Source organism: Terrapene carolina, unplaced genomic scaffold (assembly GCF_002925995.2).
Source record: "Terrapene carolina triunguis isolate 2854851 unplaced genomic scaffold, T_m_triunguis-2.0 Scaffold88, whole genome shotgun sequence".
NCBI classification, from domain to species: domain Eukaryota; kingdom Metazoa; phylum Chordata; order Testudines; family Emydidae; genus Terrapene; species Terrapene triunguis.
The window spans coordinates 19,267,447-19,282,309 of NW_020664439.1; the positions used below are offsets into that span (position 1 = coordinate 19,267,447).

General features: G+C 43.7%; 1 protein-coding gene across 1 annotated transcript; it reads right to left on the minus strand.

The window, feature by feature from the left end:
* Positions 1–12,876: 12,876 nt before the first annotated feature.
* On the minus strand, positions 12,877–14,417 carry PAQR9 (progestin and adipoQ receptor family member 9). Its single transcript, XM_024214824.2, is given in 2 exon segments — positions 12,877–14,300; positions 14,303–14,417. Coding segments are annotated over 2 exon segments (1,539 nt in total).
* Between the last annotated feature and the right edge of the window lie 446 nt (positions 14,418–14,863).

Below are 14,863 nucleotides of genomic sequence, written 5' to 3' on the forward strand. Positions count from 1 at the left end.
TCCAAAAGAGAAACTTAAGTTCATCCATATTGCTGAATAAGGATACAGCTAAGAACTTGTTTAACTTTAAGCACGTACTTAAGGGCTTGGCTGAGTTGGGGCCTATGAAAAGGCAATCTGCCCCAACGCTAGGGGAATGCCTGCTGGTACATTAGACAAAGCAAGCTGTAACATTGACTTGTGGGCCACTCCCTGATTTTCCTGTGAACTTCAGACAGTGCTGCTTTGGGTCACATTTCCAGAGTTTTCTTCACGTACATGAGGGCTAGATGTTTTTACAGCGAAAGCTGAGATTCTGCAATACAGTTCTGTATCAGTTTGGATACTGTGGTCCCAGAACCATGGAACACATAGGGCTTTGGGCAAAGATAGTGGAAAACAAATGCTCTCCTACTGGGAGAAGTTGGGCTTTGGGTTTGCCCCAACCCCCAGAACAGCAGTTAAGAAAGGGCAAAAAGGAGACCTTCCCCTGCCCAGCAACCAAAAGGGGGGTTGGGGGGGAGAGGAGAGGAGAGGGCAGGAGAATGAGGAAAGATAGTGGAGCGCCTGCTATTCCAGCAGCCAGGAGGTGCATGGTGCTCTGACCTGTCTCTGTTAGCAGACTGATTAGTAGGTGTCTGGCATATCTCTTGAGCCTTTGGGCCAAATCCTCCACAGATGGTGCAGGGAGGCCAGATTAACTAAATCTGCTCCATAGATGGGACTAACCCCAAGCTGCCACTCTCCTGCAATACACACACCTTTCCCAAAGGGCTGGGTCCAATGGAAGGGGTATCTCCAGCTAGCATGTACGCTGTTATCAGCCCCCACGCCTGAGTTTGCTGTAAATAAAAAAAACATCCTGCCTTGTGCTAGGATTCCTGTTGCAGAGGATGCATCTGCTAGTTTACCTGCTCCAGACTGCAAAGCTAGCTGCTTCCACCAAGGACAGGACTAAGTCCTTAGGACATCACAATAACTTTTGGGGTGGGGTTCTCTCTATACACAAATTTGACTAACCACACATAGTTCCAGCACCATACCAAGAACATATAATCTGAAGATTAAAATTCTGTACAAATGTCCTTTCCTCTCCTGGTCAGTGTGCCTGTAGGTAACTCCTAAGGCTGTTTGTAAGAGAATTGGTATCAAAGGGTTAAAAAAGATGACTTTTATATTTCCTGTTTGATATCAAGACAATGATGAATCAGCTAATGGTTACAATGTAGTGGTGAGATATCAAATGCCAGTAAACTAGTCACCAAACAAATGACTGTATTTCTTTTCCATCCTGATGACAGGCTGAAGTACCTTGAGAGTTTTTTTTCTTTTCTTACTTTAAAAGTCAAATATTATGTCCAAGAGCCTGATCCAAAGTCCACTGGAGTCAATGGGAAGGGTCCTAAATGACAGCTGTGGAATACTGCCTTCTGATTTTTTAGTCCTTCATTGACTATTTGCTAGGTGGCAGTGGAATTTTTTGCTATAGTTAAATATTTTAAATCTTTGCCATCTTTCAGAGGGTGAAATTACACAAATGACAGGCTTTGCAATGGGAGATCAAAGATGTTTTGTAGAACTCTCTATGGGTATGTCTTCATTGCAGCTGGGAATGAGCCTCCCAGCCTAGACAGACTCTTTTTAGCATGCTAAAAATAGCAGTGTGGACATTGTGGCACAGGCTGGTGCTCAGGCTCTCCAGCTCCAGCCATTGTGTCCACACTGCTATTTTCAGCCTGCTAGCTCGAGCCCCATTGTGTCAGACTGTCTGTGTGGGCAGGGAGACTTGCTCCCACCTACAGCATACGTGTATCCTGAGAACTCCCACAAAGCTCAACAAAAAGTTCCCAGCTTGTATTTGATGGTGCCCGTTACATACACAAAGCATAGTAGATACATACTTAGGTTTGTATTTGAAGACTATGGGCCTAGTCCAGTGTCCATTTAAGTTAATGGAAAGCCTCCAATTGACTAAAACGGGGTTTCCGTCAGGCCCATGAACTCTGTGATCTTCAACACAAGGCAATGTATGCAATTATCTTGGATGACAACACATTTCCGGTGCATTTTGAGGTACAAGGCTGAAAGCAGATATCTAATGCAACTACATTTCAAGTGTTACTGCTTTTGGTACTGATTCAGCAAGGTACTTAAGCAAATGCCTAACTTTAAGACGAGTAGTTCTGTTGTCTTCAGTGAAATGACTTATGTGCTTAGTTAGGCACGTGCTTAAGTAGCTTGTTGAATCAAGCTCTTTATGATGTGGATTGCTACCTTGGTTTATATAGTTACCTAATCAGTTCTAACCACTGCAGTTATATCAGAAATCAACACAGATGCTACATTTGTCCACCAATCAGAATGATCTTTTCTATGTGAATATTATGTCTCAGTGCTTTTGTGTTCAGGTCTATTTTTTCACTAATATATCCAGAAGGAGAATTTCTTGGAACATTCACCTAACATTCTAAGAGAAATATTGCTGAGTGGGAGATGTTTCACTGCAATTTCCTGGGTGCTGAAAGTGTTCATCTTACAATCTTCAATTTGTTCAGATTTGTAGAAGTTCCATAAAATTAAATATTCAGTGAACAAGTGTAAGAAAACCTGAGAGAGGTGAAAAAATCCAGAGGAACCAAGATAAAACAACAAAAGAAGGACTAAAAATCTACGTAAATGCATATGGATGAACATACATACAAGTGAAAATACATAAACTAGATGTTCATGGAATTTCTAAAAGACTTGGACTAAATTCAGGTAATCACTTTTGTATTTGAAAAGAGCCGTTGATTTTTAAACTGAATGCAAAGGGAAACAATTGCATTTTATTTAATACAGAACAGGATGCTTCACAGTAGGTGTGACTGAGAAAGCTACTGTGTGTTGATGGAAAGCAGACAAGCCTTTAATACAGCTTTTGAAGAAAGGTAATCTGCCAAATCCATACGTATGGAGTATAGGATTGTGCCATAAATCAGACTTTATTAGAAAGCTGACAGCTTCCTCTCTCAAATGGCATTTCACTTAAATGTAAAACTCTCTCACCCAGCAACATTTCTTAATATATTTAACTTAAAAGATTAAATCAATTTGTTTAGTTGAACCACCAACATTTTGGTTGTATTAAGTAACTGTTCATACTACAGTCAGAACTGTGCTAGCTACAATCCTTTAAGTACAGTTGTTGCTAGCAGTTTTAGGATGGGGTTCTCTGTAACATGGATTGACTAGTATAGTTCTCAGAAAAGTAAAAAAGGACATGGAGAAGAATTGATTACCATCTTCTTTATAACTGCCCTTAATATATTTGAAGATTGTTATCAGGAGCCCCTCAGTCTTCTTTTCTCAAGACTAAACATGTCCAGTTTCTTTAATCTTTCCTCATAGGTCAGGTTTTCTAAACCTTTTATCATTTTCTGTTGTTAATACACTCCAGAACGTTATTAGCTTTTTTTGCATCTGCATCATGTTGGGTCCTATTCAATTTGTGATCTGTTATAAACCCCCAGATCCTTCTCTGCAGTAGAACTGCCTAATCAGTTATTCCCCATTTTATATTTGTGCATTTGATTTTTCTCCTTCCTAAGTGTAATGCTTTGCACTTGCCTTTATTAAATTTCATCTTGTTGATTTCAGACCAATTCTTCAATTTATCAAGGTCCTTTTTGAATTGTAATCCTGTCCTCCAAGTGCTTGCAATCCCTCCCAGTTTGGTGTCATCTGCAAATTTTATAAGCATACTCTTCACTCCATTATCCAAATCATTAATAAAAATATTGAGTAGTGTTGGACCCAGGACAGACCCTGTGGGATCCCACTACATATATCCTCCCAGTTTGCATAGCAAACCACAGCCAACCATTGATAACTACTCATTGAGTATAGTCTTTCAATTTGCTATGCAAACTTCTTATAAGTAATTTAATCTAGACCACATTTCCCTAGTTTGTTTATGAGAATATCTGTGGGACTGTGTCTAAAGCCCTATTAGACTCAAAATATATCACACATACAGCTTCCCTTCTAGCTATGAAGCCTGTAACCCTGTCAAAGAAGGAAATTAGGTTGATTTGGCATGATTTGTTCTTGACAAATCCATGTTGGGTATTACTCTATAACTCTAGGTGTTTATAAATTGATTGTTTGATAATTTGTTCCAGTATCTTTCCAGGAATTGAGGTTAGGCTGACTGGTCTATAATTTCCTGGGTCCTCTTTGTTTCCCTTTTAAAAGATAGATACTGTTTGCCCTTCTCCGGTCCTCTGGTACCACTTGTCCTCTATGAGTTCTCAAAATATAATGGCTAACAGGTCTGAGATTGCTTCGGCTAGTTCTTTAAGTATGCTAGGGTAAATTTCATCAGGCCCTGACAACTTGAATGCATCTAGCTTATCTAAATGGCTGTATCTAGTGTATTTCTGTTCCTAGTGGCCTCACACTAGCTTAGAGAAAGAAATGAACAAACCACACACATGCCTTTCTACAAGGAGTTCAGAAACAACTTTATTTATAGCTTACACTTTTTTTGCTAAAAGTGCATAGTAATTATGTATACAGTAGTCAGCATCCAAGACTTTACAGAGAGCAAATTCCTCAAAAAACAAACACAATCAAATTGAAACGAAGATTCATACTGATTTATTCAGTTGCATGCAGAGACCCTTAAACAAGATATCTCCTTTATACTGAAATGTGCTTGAATCACTAGCTGATAAAAAGATGCAACTGTTGCTGTATTTTCTTTATGCCTCTCCATACTTTTGACTCCCATTTGCAACTGCAAGCCTTAAGGCATTCACCTACAGCAGGAATGCTCAATAGGAGGCTCCTTAAGATTTGAATATAGCCAGCCATGAAGAAGCTCCCAGGGACCTGAAAGTCTACTGGTGGTCTTTCCTCTTAAATAATTATGGGCATAAACTTGCTCCCATTTGAGTCAATTGCTAAATTGCCATTGATTTCAGTGGAGCAGAGTAGGCCCTACTTTAGCAAACTGTGAGGGGAAGAAATAATTTAGCTTCTTTCTGCTCCCAGCCCTAACAGAAATAAACATATTGAAAGGAGGTCTGTATCTTTTGATCCATGTAAAACCTTCTTATCTTCTTACATCTCACCTGAGTATATAAAGGATGGTGCCGCATATTTCATACCCTTAGCTTTAAATTGTGCCTTAAAAGTTATGCAGCTGTGCTCCTTGTAGCTATGATTCATAGAGGATTTCTAGAAAGAAGGGCAAAATGGATGAAGAGAAGGATCAGATGCGTTACGTTCAGTTTTGATGCATGTACAGGGCAAGACCTGAGTTGGCTGAAGTCATTGGGGTGTATGTATGTTAGACAGATGCAACAAATGAACAAAGTTTACTCTTCCCTAAATATTACTTATTTAATCAGGACTGGTGCAGCAGGTCTTTATCACTGAGATAAGAGTTAGCGGAGCACAAAGGCCATTTGAGGCCAGATCCTACTCCCATTTACATCAATGGAAATCTTTTCCCATTGTCATCACAATAATTGGGAATAGGATCAAGCCCCATATGAACAACCAGGACTCATGAGTGTTAAATGGCTGCTCTGTACAAATGAATCACTAGTCGGCATTTATAAAAGGAAGGCAGACCTCTTCTGCTTTCCTCCCTGCTTCTCCACTGACTCCTTTGCATTTAGTTGACTTGTAAAAAGGTGTACTGTTCATTTGAGGCCTTCTGAGGCCCCCACTGAAGTCAGTGGGAGTTTTGCCATTGATCTCAAAGGGAGCAGAATCAGGCTCTTCTAGAGGTAGGACTATGAGGAGGATAGATAGAGTACACTGCCCACTTGTTTGTCCAGGAGTTCCTGATTTTAGAAAGAGCCATGGTCCTTTCTCAGGGAGATTACAAGCCCCTTCGAATATGACATTCCTTGTGCCGAAGGTCAATGAATATTACTTAGCACCTACAGAGTTCTTTGCATTTTATTAAGCACTTTACAAACATTAGCTCAGAACACTCCTGTGAGGTAGGTAAAGTTTATTATTCCCATTTTACAGATGGGGAAACTGAAACGGGGGCCAAATTCATCCCTGGTGTGTTTCCACTGACTTACATGAATTTGCCCCAGAAAGTTTAAATAACTTGCCCAAGGTCACAGACCATGTAGTGGCAGAGTTAGGGTCAGAAGGCTAGAGCTCCTGGTTCTCGGGCCTCTGTTCAGACCACTTGATCATGTTGACTGTTATAGGCAATAAGACATGCTGTGGATATCTGGGTTCTTACTCTATGCATTATTTGGTGCTATAAGGCATGTGGATGTCAACCCAATGACTTTAACCAGTCATGAAGTGCAATAATTCCTTACAATTACACTGCCTGGAATATTGTACTGCAATGGAATTTATACATAAAAATAAAGCAAACTGTCAGACTCACATTTTTGTTGGGTACTATTGACATAAACATGATAAATGAGGCTGAATTCAGCACAGACACAATGAGCAGGAAACGTTAAACAAATAATCAACTCTCACAGGAGAAAACATAATAATGATTCTAGTTCTAACTGCCAAATCTCTCCCCTGGCATGCAGACTAGAACTGTGTGTATCCATACCCTTTCACCTTGTTTCCAGAGCTCAGATGCTAGCCTTGCTGTGAAACAGCTGTGAGCTGGCTCGGCATTCTAGATTCCAACATTCAAATGGATACACCAAGCTTCCCATGTGAAGAATTCCAGTATTGCCATAGCACTATAGGACAGTTTCTACAGGCCAGCTGTGTAACTCACAGGAGTAATTTCTACTCTAGTTCACATGCTACATGTAGTTGGGAAGCTTGTCATTCCTCACGGGCATGTCAATATCTAGGCTACGGTTCTGGGCACACATTCATTACGAAATAATGTCATGCACCAACATTCTGTGTAGCAGCAGCCCCACACGTGGTCTGTGCACACCTGCACAAGTGTGTCAGGATGGAGACCATTGCTGGGCCAAGAAAGGAAAAGCAAATCGAAAGGACAGGTCATGCTTCTGAGCCCTAGACCCCATCCCTCCATTACTCCTTTCACAAAAGGTCTGAGAAGTACCCGCTTTTCAGGATTGGAGCAGAAATCTTTTACTCTCTGCTCTCTATGCTAGGTGTGCGTTTTCTGGCAGGCGCCTATACAATGCCCTGCAAGATTTTGTCCCCTTAAATGCCCCTCAAGCTCAAAGCTATTAGAGAGCAGACCTGCTGTCTAAGCTCTGGACATGACTGTGGATGCACTGAATTCTCTTCGGTATGCTTGCAAGCCAAGGAATGGTTCCTACCCACACTTAAGCCAATAGGAGTTTTGCCATTCACTTCAATGAGAGCAGAAATGGGTCCCATAATTGAGGGTGGCTTGTCCCACTTCTGGCCTCCCTAACTCATATTCATTAAAAACTGGCCATCAAATATATCAGATTGTGTTATCTACATATGTGCCCTTCAACAAATAAATATAGACATTCAAGTACCAGCTCCCTAGAAATTTTGCAGAGAAATGTGGCAATTATCATTGTAACCATTTAATATTAATCTGCATTTAAAACAAAAAAATATTAGTTACAATTCTGGAAACCTAGGCAGACCTACCTGTACTCATTCACCCTTTGATACATCCAGTGCATTGACAATAAAGTAAATCAGAAAGCTGCACTTGCAATCAGCATTCATAAATCATTCTACAGATGGGCTTAGATGTTAAACATACCTCAAAACTTTGCTGAAATACAAATGTTCAGAATGAAGCAATGTCCTGAATATTACCTAGTGGTGCCTTATTGAGCACAAATCTGTAAATCAGGTGGGATTTACAGCCACCATTTATGAATGGAAATAAGATTCCAGTTATACTTGCAACCATAGATGATCCAACCCCATATACTGTTGTCTGTAATTGGGATATATATAGATGATCTCACGTGGCCTAACTGCAAATATCAAATGTATTTTTACAAGTTAGCCATGGCCTTTCTGACATTGCTTCTCAAGATGCCCTCTACATTGTTACGGACAAGCATAAATAAAACTCATTATGTAATATGGTTTAAAAACTTTCTCTACATTTGGCTTATACTCTCAGCTGTTTCTAAGCTGTCTCTTAGCACTGAGAGCTGTTCTTCCTGGCCTTTCTGATTTTTCCTAATTGCTGGTTGGATGCTCTAATGCCATCTCTTAAAAAAATCTTTAAAAGAAATAATTTATTTTGAAGCTTGGATGAGCCATCTAAAACCACTAAAAATGTCCTATTTTAACGTGGGTGCATCACACTTGAAATATCAACTTTATTCTTAACACATTGATTTCAAACTCAATGTATATGTGCATAACATATGTAGATGTTCGAACAGTGTCATGGGTCAGATCCTGTAGTGGCTCCACACTCAGAACTCCCTTGGAAGTCAGGGAGTTTGGAACATGGTGCAGCTGCAGGAGCTGACTCTGTATTTGTTTATCTAAAGGATTTTCAAAACTTTTCAGTGTGAACCACATCTTAATAGAGTGATTAGTTCTTGAGACAATGTCCCCTCCTACTGACTACTGTGCAGACCACCTCCTATCTTACTGGCAATTGAGTAACACCACTGGGGCAACTATAATCATTTACATGGATAACTAATATCAGGAAAGTGTTTAATGTAGTTTTAGCATCTTTTACTTCAGTTTAGCAGCTGGAAACAAGGCGACAGGCACATGGGACCAGCCTGCTCTCTACAGACCATCAATAAATACTCATGGACCACATTTGGGAGCCACGGATTTACCCAATTTAGTCACATGCTTCATGACTCCACAAGTGGCTCTTCCACAAGTCATGTGTTAGCAGCCCCATCGCTGATATATTTGTGTTGGGCCATATCCTATTAAATACTGTAGCTTGAAAAAACCAAAATTACAATACTGTAAAAAATATGTAGGGAAAGAAGGTGAAGTGGGCCACCTTTTCCTTCTATTATCCACCTCTTGGGTCATGAGAAAAATCCCATCTCATTGGGCCCCAACATGCCTCAATAATCACCAGATTAATGTAATGGAATAGGGAAGGATACATTCTCTGCCTTAAACAACCCCAAAAGTAGGCAGTGAAGAGGAGAATTTATCTATGGATTCAAGCAGCCCTAACTCATGATAGGCTTAATCTTCCTTGCCAGATTGAAACTCTCTCTCTGACTTCAGTGAAAATTTTGGGTGCACAAAGACTGCCAACTGAGTCCTATCTGAAAAGAGTGGGAGAAGTCATTGGACCAAGGGTTCTTAATGATAATCACACTGGAAAACATCTGCTTCTGCTCAGGCATAAAGGACCCTAGTGATAAGCATTCTGGGGAATATGTGCAAAGGCATAAATGGGAGTTTAAATGCTCCACTTCCATTGACTTTCAGTGGAAGTGGAGCATCTAAAGGCTTTTTGTGTCTTTGAAAATCTCCCCGTGTTATGAGAGTGGTGGTGTTTGGAGTGACCCAAGACCTCCTCAATGCCAACTGGCAAGGGGCAGCGCCGTATTATTGCCTAGGCCGACAAGGCCTAGGCCTAGGGCGGCAAATTTGCAGGGGCGGAAGCTCCCCTCCACGCCCCACCCCCCTGCTCCAGCTCACCTCCGCCTCCTCTGCAAGTGCGCCGCCGCGTCCTGTTTCTCTCCCCTCCCAGCGCTTGCGCCGTGAAACAGCTGTTTCGCAGGGCAGGGAGGGAGGGGGGAGGAGGGGGAACGCCGCGCACTGGGAGAAGAGGCGGGGCCGGGGGCGGGGATTTGGGGAAGGGATCCAATAGGAGAAGGGAGGGGGCGGAGTTGGGGCGGGGACTTTGGGGAGGGGGTTGGGATGGGGGCGGGAAAAGGGCGGAGTCGGGGTGGGGCCAGGGCGGCAATTATTTCCCGGCCTAGGGGCAGCAAAATTATTAATCCGCCACTGGCAAGGGGGAAGGGGGTGACAATATTATCCTGATTCTGGTATGTACATTCTGGTTCACCAAAGAATGTTATGTGAGGTCTTAAACGAAATGCTGGGTTACACTGCTCATTGTCATTGTTGTAAAATGTATGTACAAATACTATGTAAGCAGTTCTGTATGTATACTGAAAATATGTTCTTAGAGTCTGTATCACAGCAGGGGTAGATACAGGTTTCCTGTCGGACAAGGGATTTTTATTTACGTATTCTCTGTTGAAATGTAAATTAAGTATTGTCTCATTCACAGTGGGTCTTCCATCTCCTATCTAAGATGAATGCAGATGTAGGATTATAAGGATTTCAGGAAGAAACTAACAGAAACACAGCTGGGGGAAGAGAAACTTATCTTCAGATATACTTCAAAGGTTTGATGGACTATATTTGGGGAACAGATCCTGCATTTAGGAAGTAAACGGGCAGTGTGTTTACGTTAATGAAGATGGGATCACAACCAGCCTTCATTGAAGATGTTAAAAAAGGCTTTGGGTCAGAAACTTCATTAGACAAGGAGGCTAACACAATAGTTGAGTTTAGTCTCCAGAAAGTGTTATGATTTTGTTTTATGTGTAACCTTTGTGTTTCCATTACCCTTACTCACTATCTCTTGAATCTTTGATAATAAACTTATAGTTGTTTTTCACTATAAATATATCTCAGTTCTGTGGTATTAAGCAAGGTGTTGATCCTGTGTTGAATCATATAAGCTGGTGTGTACACTGTTCCCTTGGGGACAGAAGACCTGGTATTTCTGTGAGAGTTTAGTGGATAAGTGGTTGAATATTACAAGGGAACACTTCAAAGGGTTTGGGGACTGGGCTGCACCTATTGTTAACCTGCAAGTTAAAGTAAGGGCTGGGATAGCCCAGAAGAAAGTGCTTGTGTGGCTAACAGGCTGGTGGTGTCAAGGAGCTGACATCCAGTTAAGCACAAGCAAGTTTCCCTCTCTCTGGAGGCAGGAGGATAACAAGGTGACTCTGTCCTGGGTACCTTGAGAACCATCACAGGAGCTCCCTCTATATATGACAGTCACTAATGTATTCAGCCTTCAAAATCATGTTTGTGTGAAGACCCCAACCTCAAATAAAGGGCCTGATCCTGCAATCCCTACTCAACCACAACACCCATTGATGACAATGGGAGTTTTTTCCTAAATCAGGACTACAAGATTGGGCCCCAAATACTTAATTGAGGCTTGATGCATCATATCTGAAAACAAATGTATAGGCAGAAACGTATTTCCACAGGTAGAGATGAATCTGCCCTGTATAAAGAATAGTTAAGTTATTGTGCAATATAAGACTAGAGTTCCAGTAAGGAGCGACATCATACATTTTGAAAATGGAGCATAACGAGTAGTTTGCCACCTGGACTTTGACCATAATTTCCTTGTATTATATTATTGCATGCTTGTTGTTTGTCCGGTCATATAACTTTAAAATATTTCTGTTTAAAACCCGGTCTATTTATAATCTACAAAATCTTTATTAGTATCAATAGTATGTTGTTAATAATTAAGTCATCTCTTTGCTGATAATACCTGGGTTACTGTGCAAAGACACTGCAAATTTGTATTTTTTAAAAAATCTGTTCATGGGTGTGGTGTTGTTAACCTGTAAACTGGAAGAGTCACCCAACTAAAACTTCTGCTCTATGAAACATCCACAGCACAGCCGCTTAGGTAGGGTTTTAAAATGTCCAGCTGCCACAGAGGTAAATTGAATTACGAAGCAGCAGGGGAAGGATGTCAAAATATAAAACTGAGTACTTATCTAGAGCCAGATTCTGCCTCCTATAACACGTTCAGTAGTTCCTATGCATATTCAGTAGTATCTTATTTTACAGTAGTCTAAGGGTGACAGAATCTGGCCCCAAGTAACTAAAGAGTAGAAGAAGAGGGGAAGCAGAAAGCAGGTCAATATACTTCATAACTTTAAAAAATAAATCAGATGTTGGATTAGGGCCTTTGGGTGAAATCATGTTCTCTGCTCCACAAACCTCCTATTGAAGTCAATGGGAGCTTTGTGTGAGTAGAGAATTAGGTTTTGGTTCTCTGGGCTTGATCCTCTGCCGGTCCAATGGCTTCAGTGGAACTGTGCCAATTTACACCAGCTAAGAATCTGGCTCTGTATTTCTATTTTGCCTTGGAATGACTATACCAACCATTCAAGCTTCAGTCGCACAATATGAACAAAATCCCTTGATCAAATTATAGCTCCCTAATAGTCTGCAGTTGTTTTTTACCTTTCTCTCTAAAATCTTAACTGTAGCTTGGTTGCCACAAAGGCTATAACACAACACTGGGGGGGGGGGGGGGGAAGGCTATGGACAGCTGTCAGCTTGTTTGCATTTATAATCCAGTTCAAGTGAATGTGACCTCAATGGGCTATTACAGTAGCACAGAAGAAGAAGAACTTCAGTGCATAATCTGCTAGGGAATTCCACACAGGACTTGATTAAAAATCTGTGTGTATAATCCTGGTGCGGGTGCATATATTGCTGATTTAAATAATCTCCTAAATGGTCTAGAGTTAGAAAAGGGGCCTTCAGAGTTCATGCATTCTTTTTTCTAGCAGATTTAACAGTAGTGCTAAGTGGTTTCACCTCGTGTGCTAAACAATCTCCTAAACAGTCTGGAGTTAGTAAAGGGGCCTTCACAGTGCATGCATTTTTTTTCTAGCAGATTAAACAGTAGTACTAAATGGTTTCACCTTGTGTCCTAAACAACAATGTAGGAATAGTTATAAACAATAGTGCTTGATTTCTTCCCTTGGGAACCTAGTAGTTTTAAGAGTAATAGTAGTATTCTAGCAGTTCAGTGATTGACAAGAGGAAACAACCACTTTCAATAGAAAGGTACCAGGCTCCTTTGTAGCTTTCACTTAAATTTTGCAGCATCTTCTAAAAAGAACAGGAACAGGAATCACAATAGGAATAAATATACCTGGCCGCCTAGTCCTGTTTGCAGAGATCTGCAACGTTCAAAAATTTCCTTATGACCATTCCCAGGCAAAGCATTAAGAGCAGCATATATCCGATGGTGCCTAGGAAGGTAGGGGAGGCAGGTGGGGATTTGAGGAACTGCAGCAGCCCTTCTTCTAGATAGTACATCTGGTCATAGATGCTGAGGAAGGTGAAGATGTGGAAGAGCTGGTGGCTGTGCCCGATGATGTCAAACAGCCCCGGCTGGATCCTCTCGGGGATCTTGCTGATGTTGAAGAACGCGGCCACCAGGAGCCAGAAGTAGCGCCTGTAGAAGTAGACGAAGAGGGTGGGGTTCTGCCCCCGCAGGTCGAAGAGGAAGCTCTCCAGCATGATGGGGCAGGCCATGCTGAGGGGCATGGCGAAGACGAAGGTCCGGATGGCGAAGGGGTAGGCGCACCACTCGGAGCGGCTCTTGCAGCACGCCACGGTGCAGGTGACGGCCAGCACAAAGGCCACCGGCAGCACCAGGGCGCTGTAGAGGGCGATGGGGAGGCTGCAGTCCAGCTGCCAGCCCAGGCGCTGCTGCAGGTAGCGGCTCATGGCCCGCGCGTCCAGCAGACGCAGGCCGGGCAGCAGGTAGTAGGAATAAGCCACGGTGCTGGCGAAGCCGTAGTAGCTGATGGAGGCGTAGTCCAGGTAGAAGAAGGCGGCGCGCAGGCGCAGCGAGAGGCAGCTGAACACATGGGCCGTGCAGCTCATGGCAAACGTGAGCAGGACGCCCGAGGCGTAGCACCAGAGGGGCAGCAGGAGGGGGTGGTGGAAGGGCAGCTCGCCGGCCCCGCTCAGGAAGAAGAGCCGGCAGAACTTGCTCAGGAAGAGGAGCAGGGGGATGAAATGGGTCCAGAAGTTGAGCGTCTCGTTGGTGGGCTGCAGCACCGAGGCCAGGCACTCCTGGGCGCTGCAGTGCAGCCGCCGGTAGCCCGACAGGATGAAGCACTCCACGAAGTCATCGGGCACCTCGTCCCAGCGCAGCAGGGGGGCAGAGGGAGGAGGGGGAGGCGCCTGGTCCTTTGCTGCCCGGCCTCCAGGCATGGTGCCCCCCTCCCCAGCCCCCTCGGCCCGCCGCGGCGCCGCTCCTCTGCGGGGGTGGCGGTGGGGGGAGGAGAGGGCGCCTTTGGGGCCCCGGAGCCGGAGCCGGAGCGGGGCTGGTGATGTAAGCCGGCAAAGGAAAAGCCGCTTTCCCCGCTGCCGCCGGAGGAGGAATTGCAGTGGATTTGTGCTTCTCCTCCTCCTCCCCCCGCCAGCATCACTCATTGCAGCAGCGGCAGCATCGCCCCAGCCGACGCGCGGCGGCAGCTCCTCCTGCAGAGGAGCCCAGCCTCGCGGTAATTCAGCCCCTGCCGCTGGAGGAGACCGAGACCCTGCCCGGCTTGGGGCCCCGAGTCCCCCCCGCGGCAGAACGTGATGCCGGCTCCTGCTCTGTGTCCGCCTCCCCCGCCGCGCCGGTTAATGATTGATGCGCTGCGAGCGCAGGCGGCGGTCTCTGCCGGCTTGGGCGGGGGAGCCATTGATTTGTAAGGCCTGGGACAGTGCGCCTACCCCGCCCCCCCCTCTCTGAACACCCGATACATTGTCAGCCGGAGGATGAATTTTCCACTCCTCTCCGCGGTGCTGTGGTTTGCATGTCACTGTCATCACGGGCTCTTTCCCTCGCTCAGCCCGCAGCTTCGTGCGGCTCCCTCTCGCTTCCTTCTAGGAAATTCACAAAGCAGCCACTTTGGGGAGGGGAGGTTAAGGGGCGGGCGGTTTGGGGAGAAATACGCAACAATAGGTGCTTTGAAAGGGGCACACCATTGTATTGTCTTTTTTTTTTAATTAGCCCAATTGGAGTATAACAGACACAAGTGGAACATTAAAAAAACCTTACACATTTCAGTGTGTTAAATGCACAGCCATACTAAATGCATCAGATCAGACGCGTAAGAATCCCTGACAACAGTAAGAAGGGGGCCCA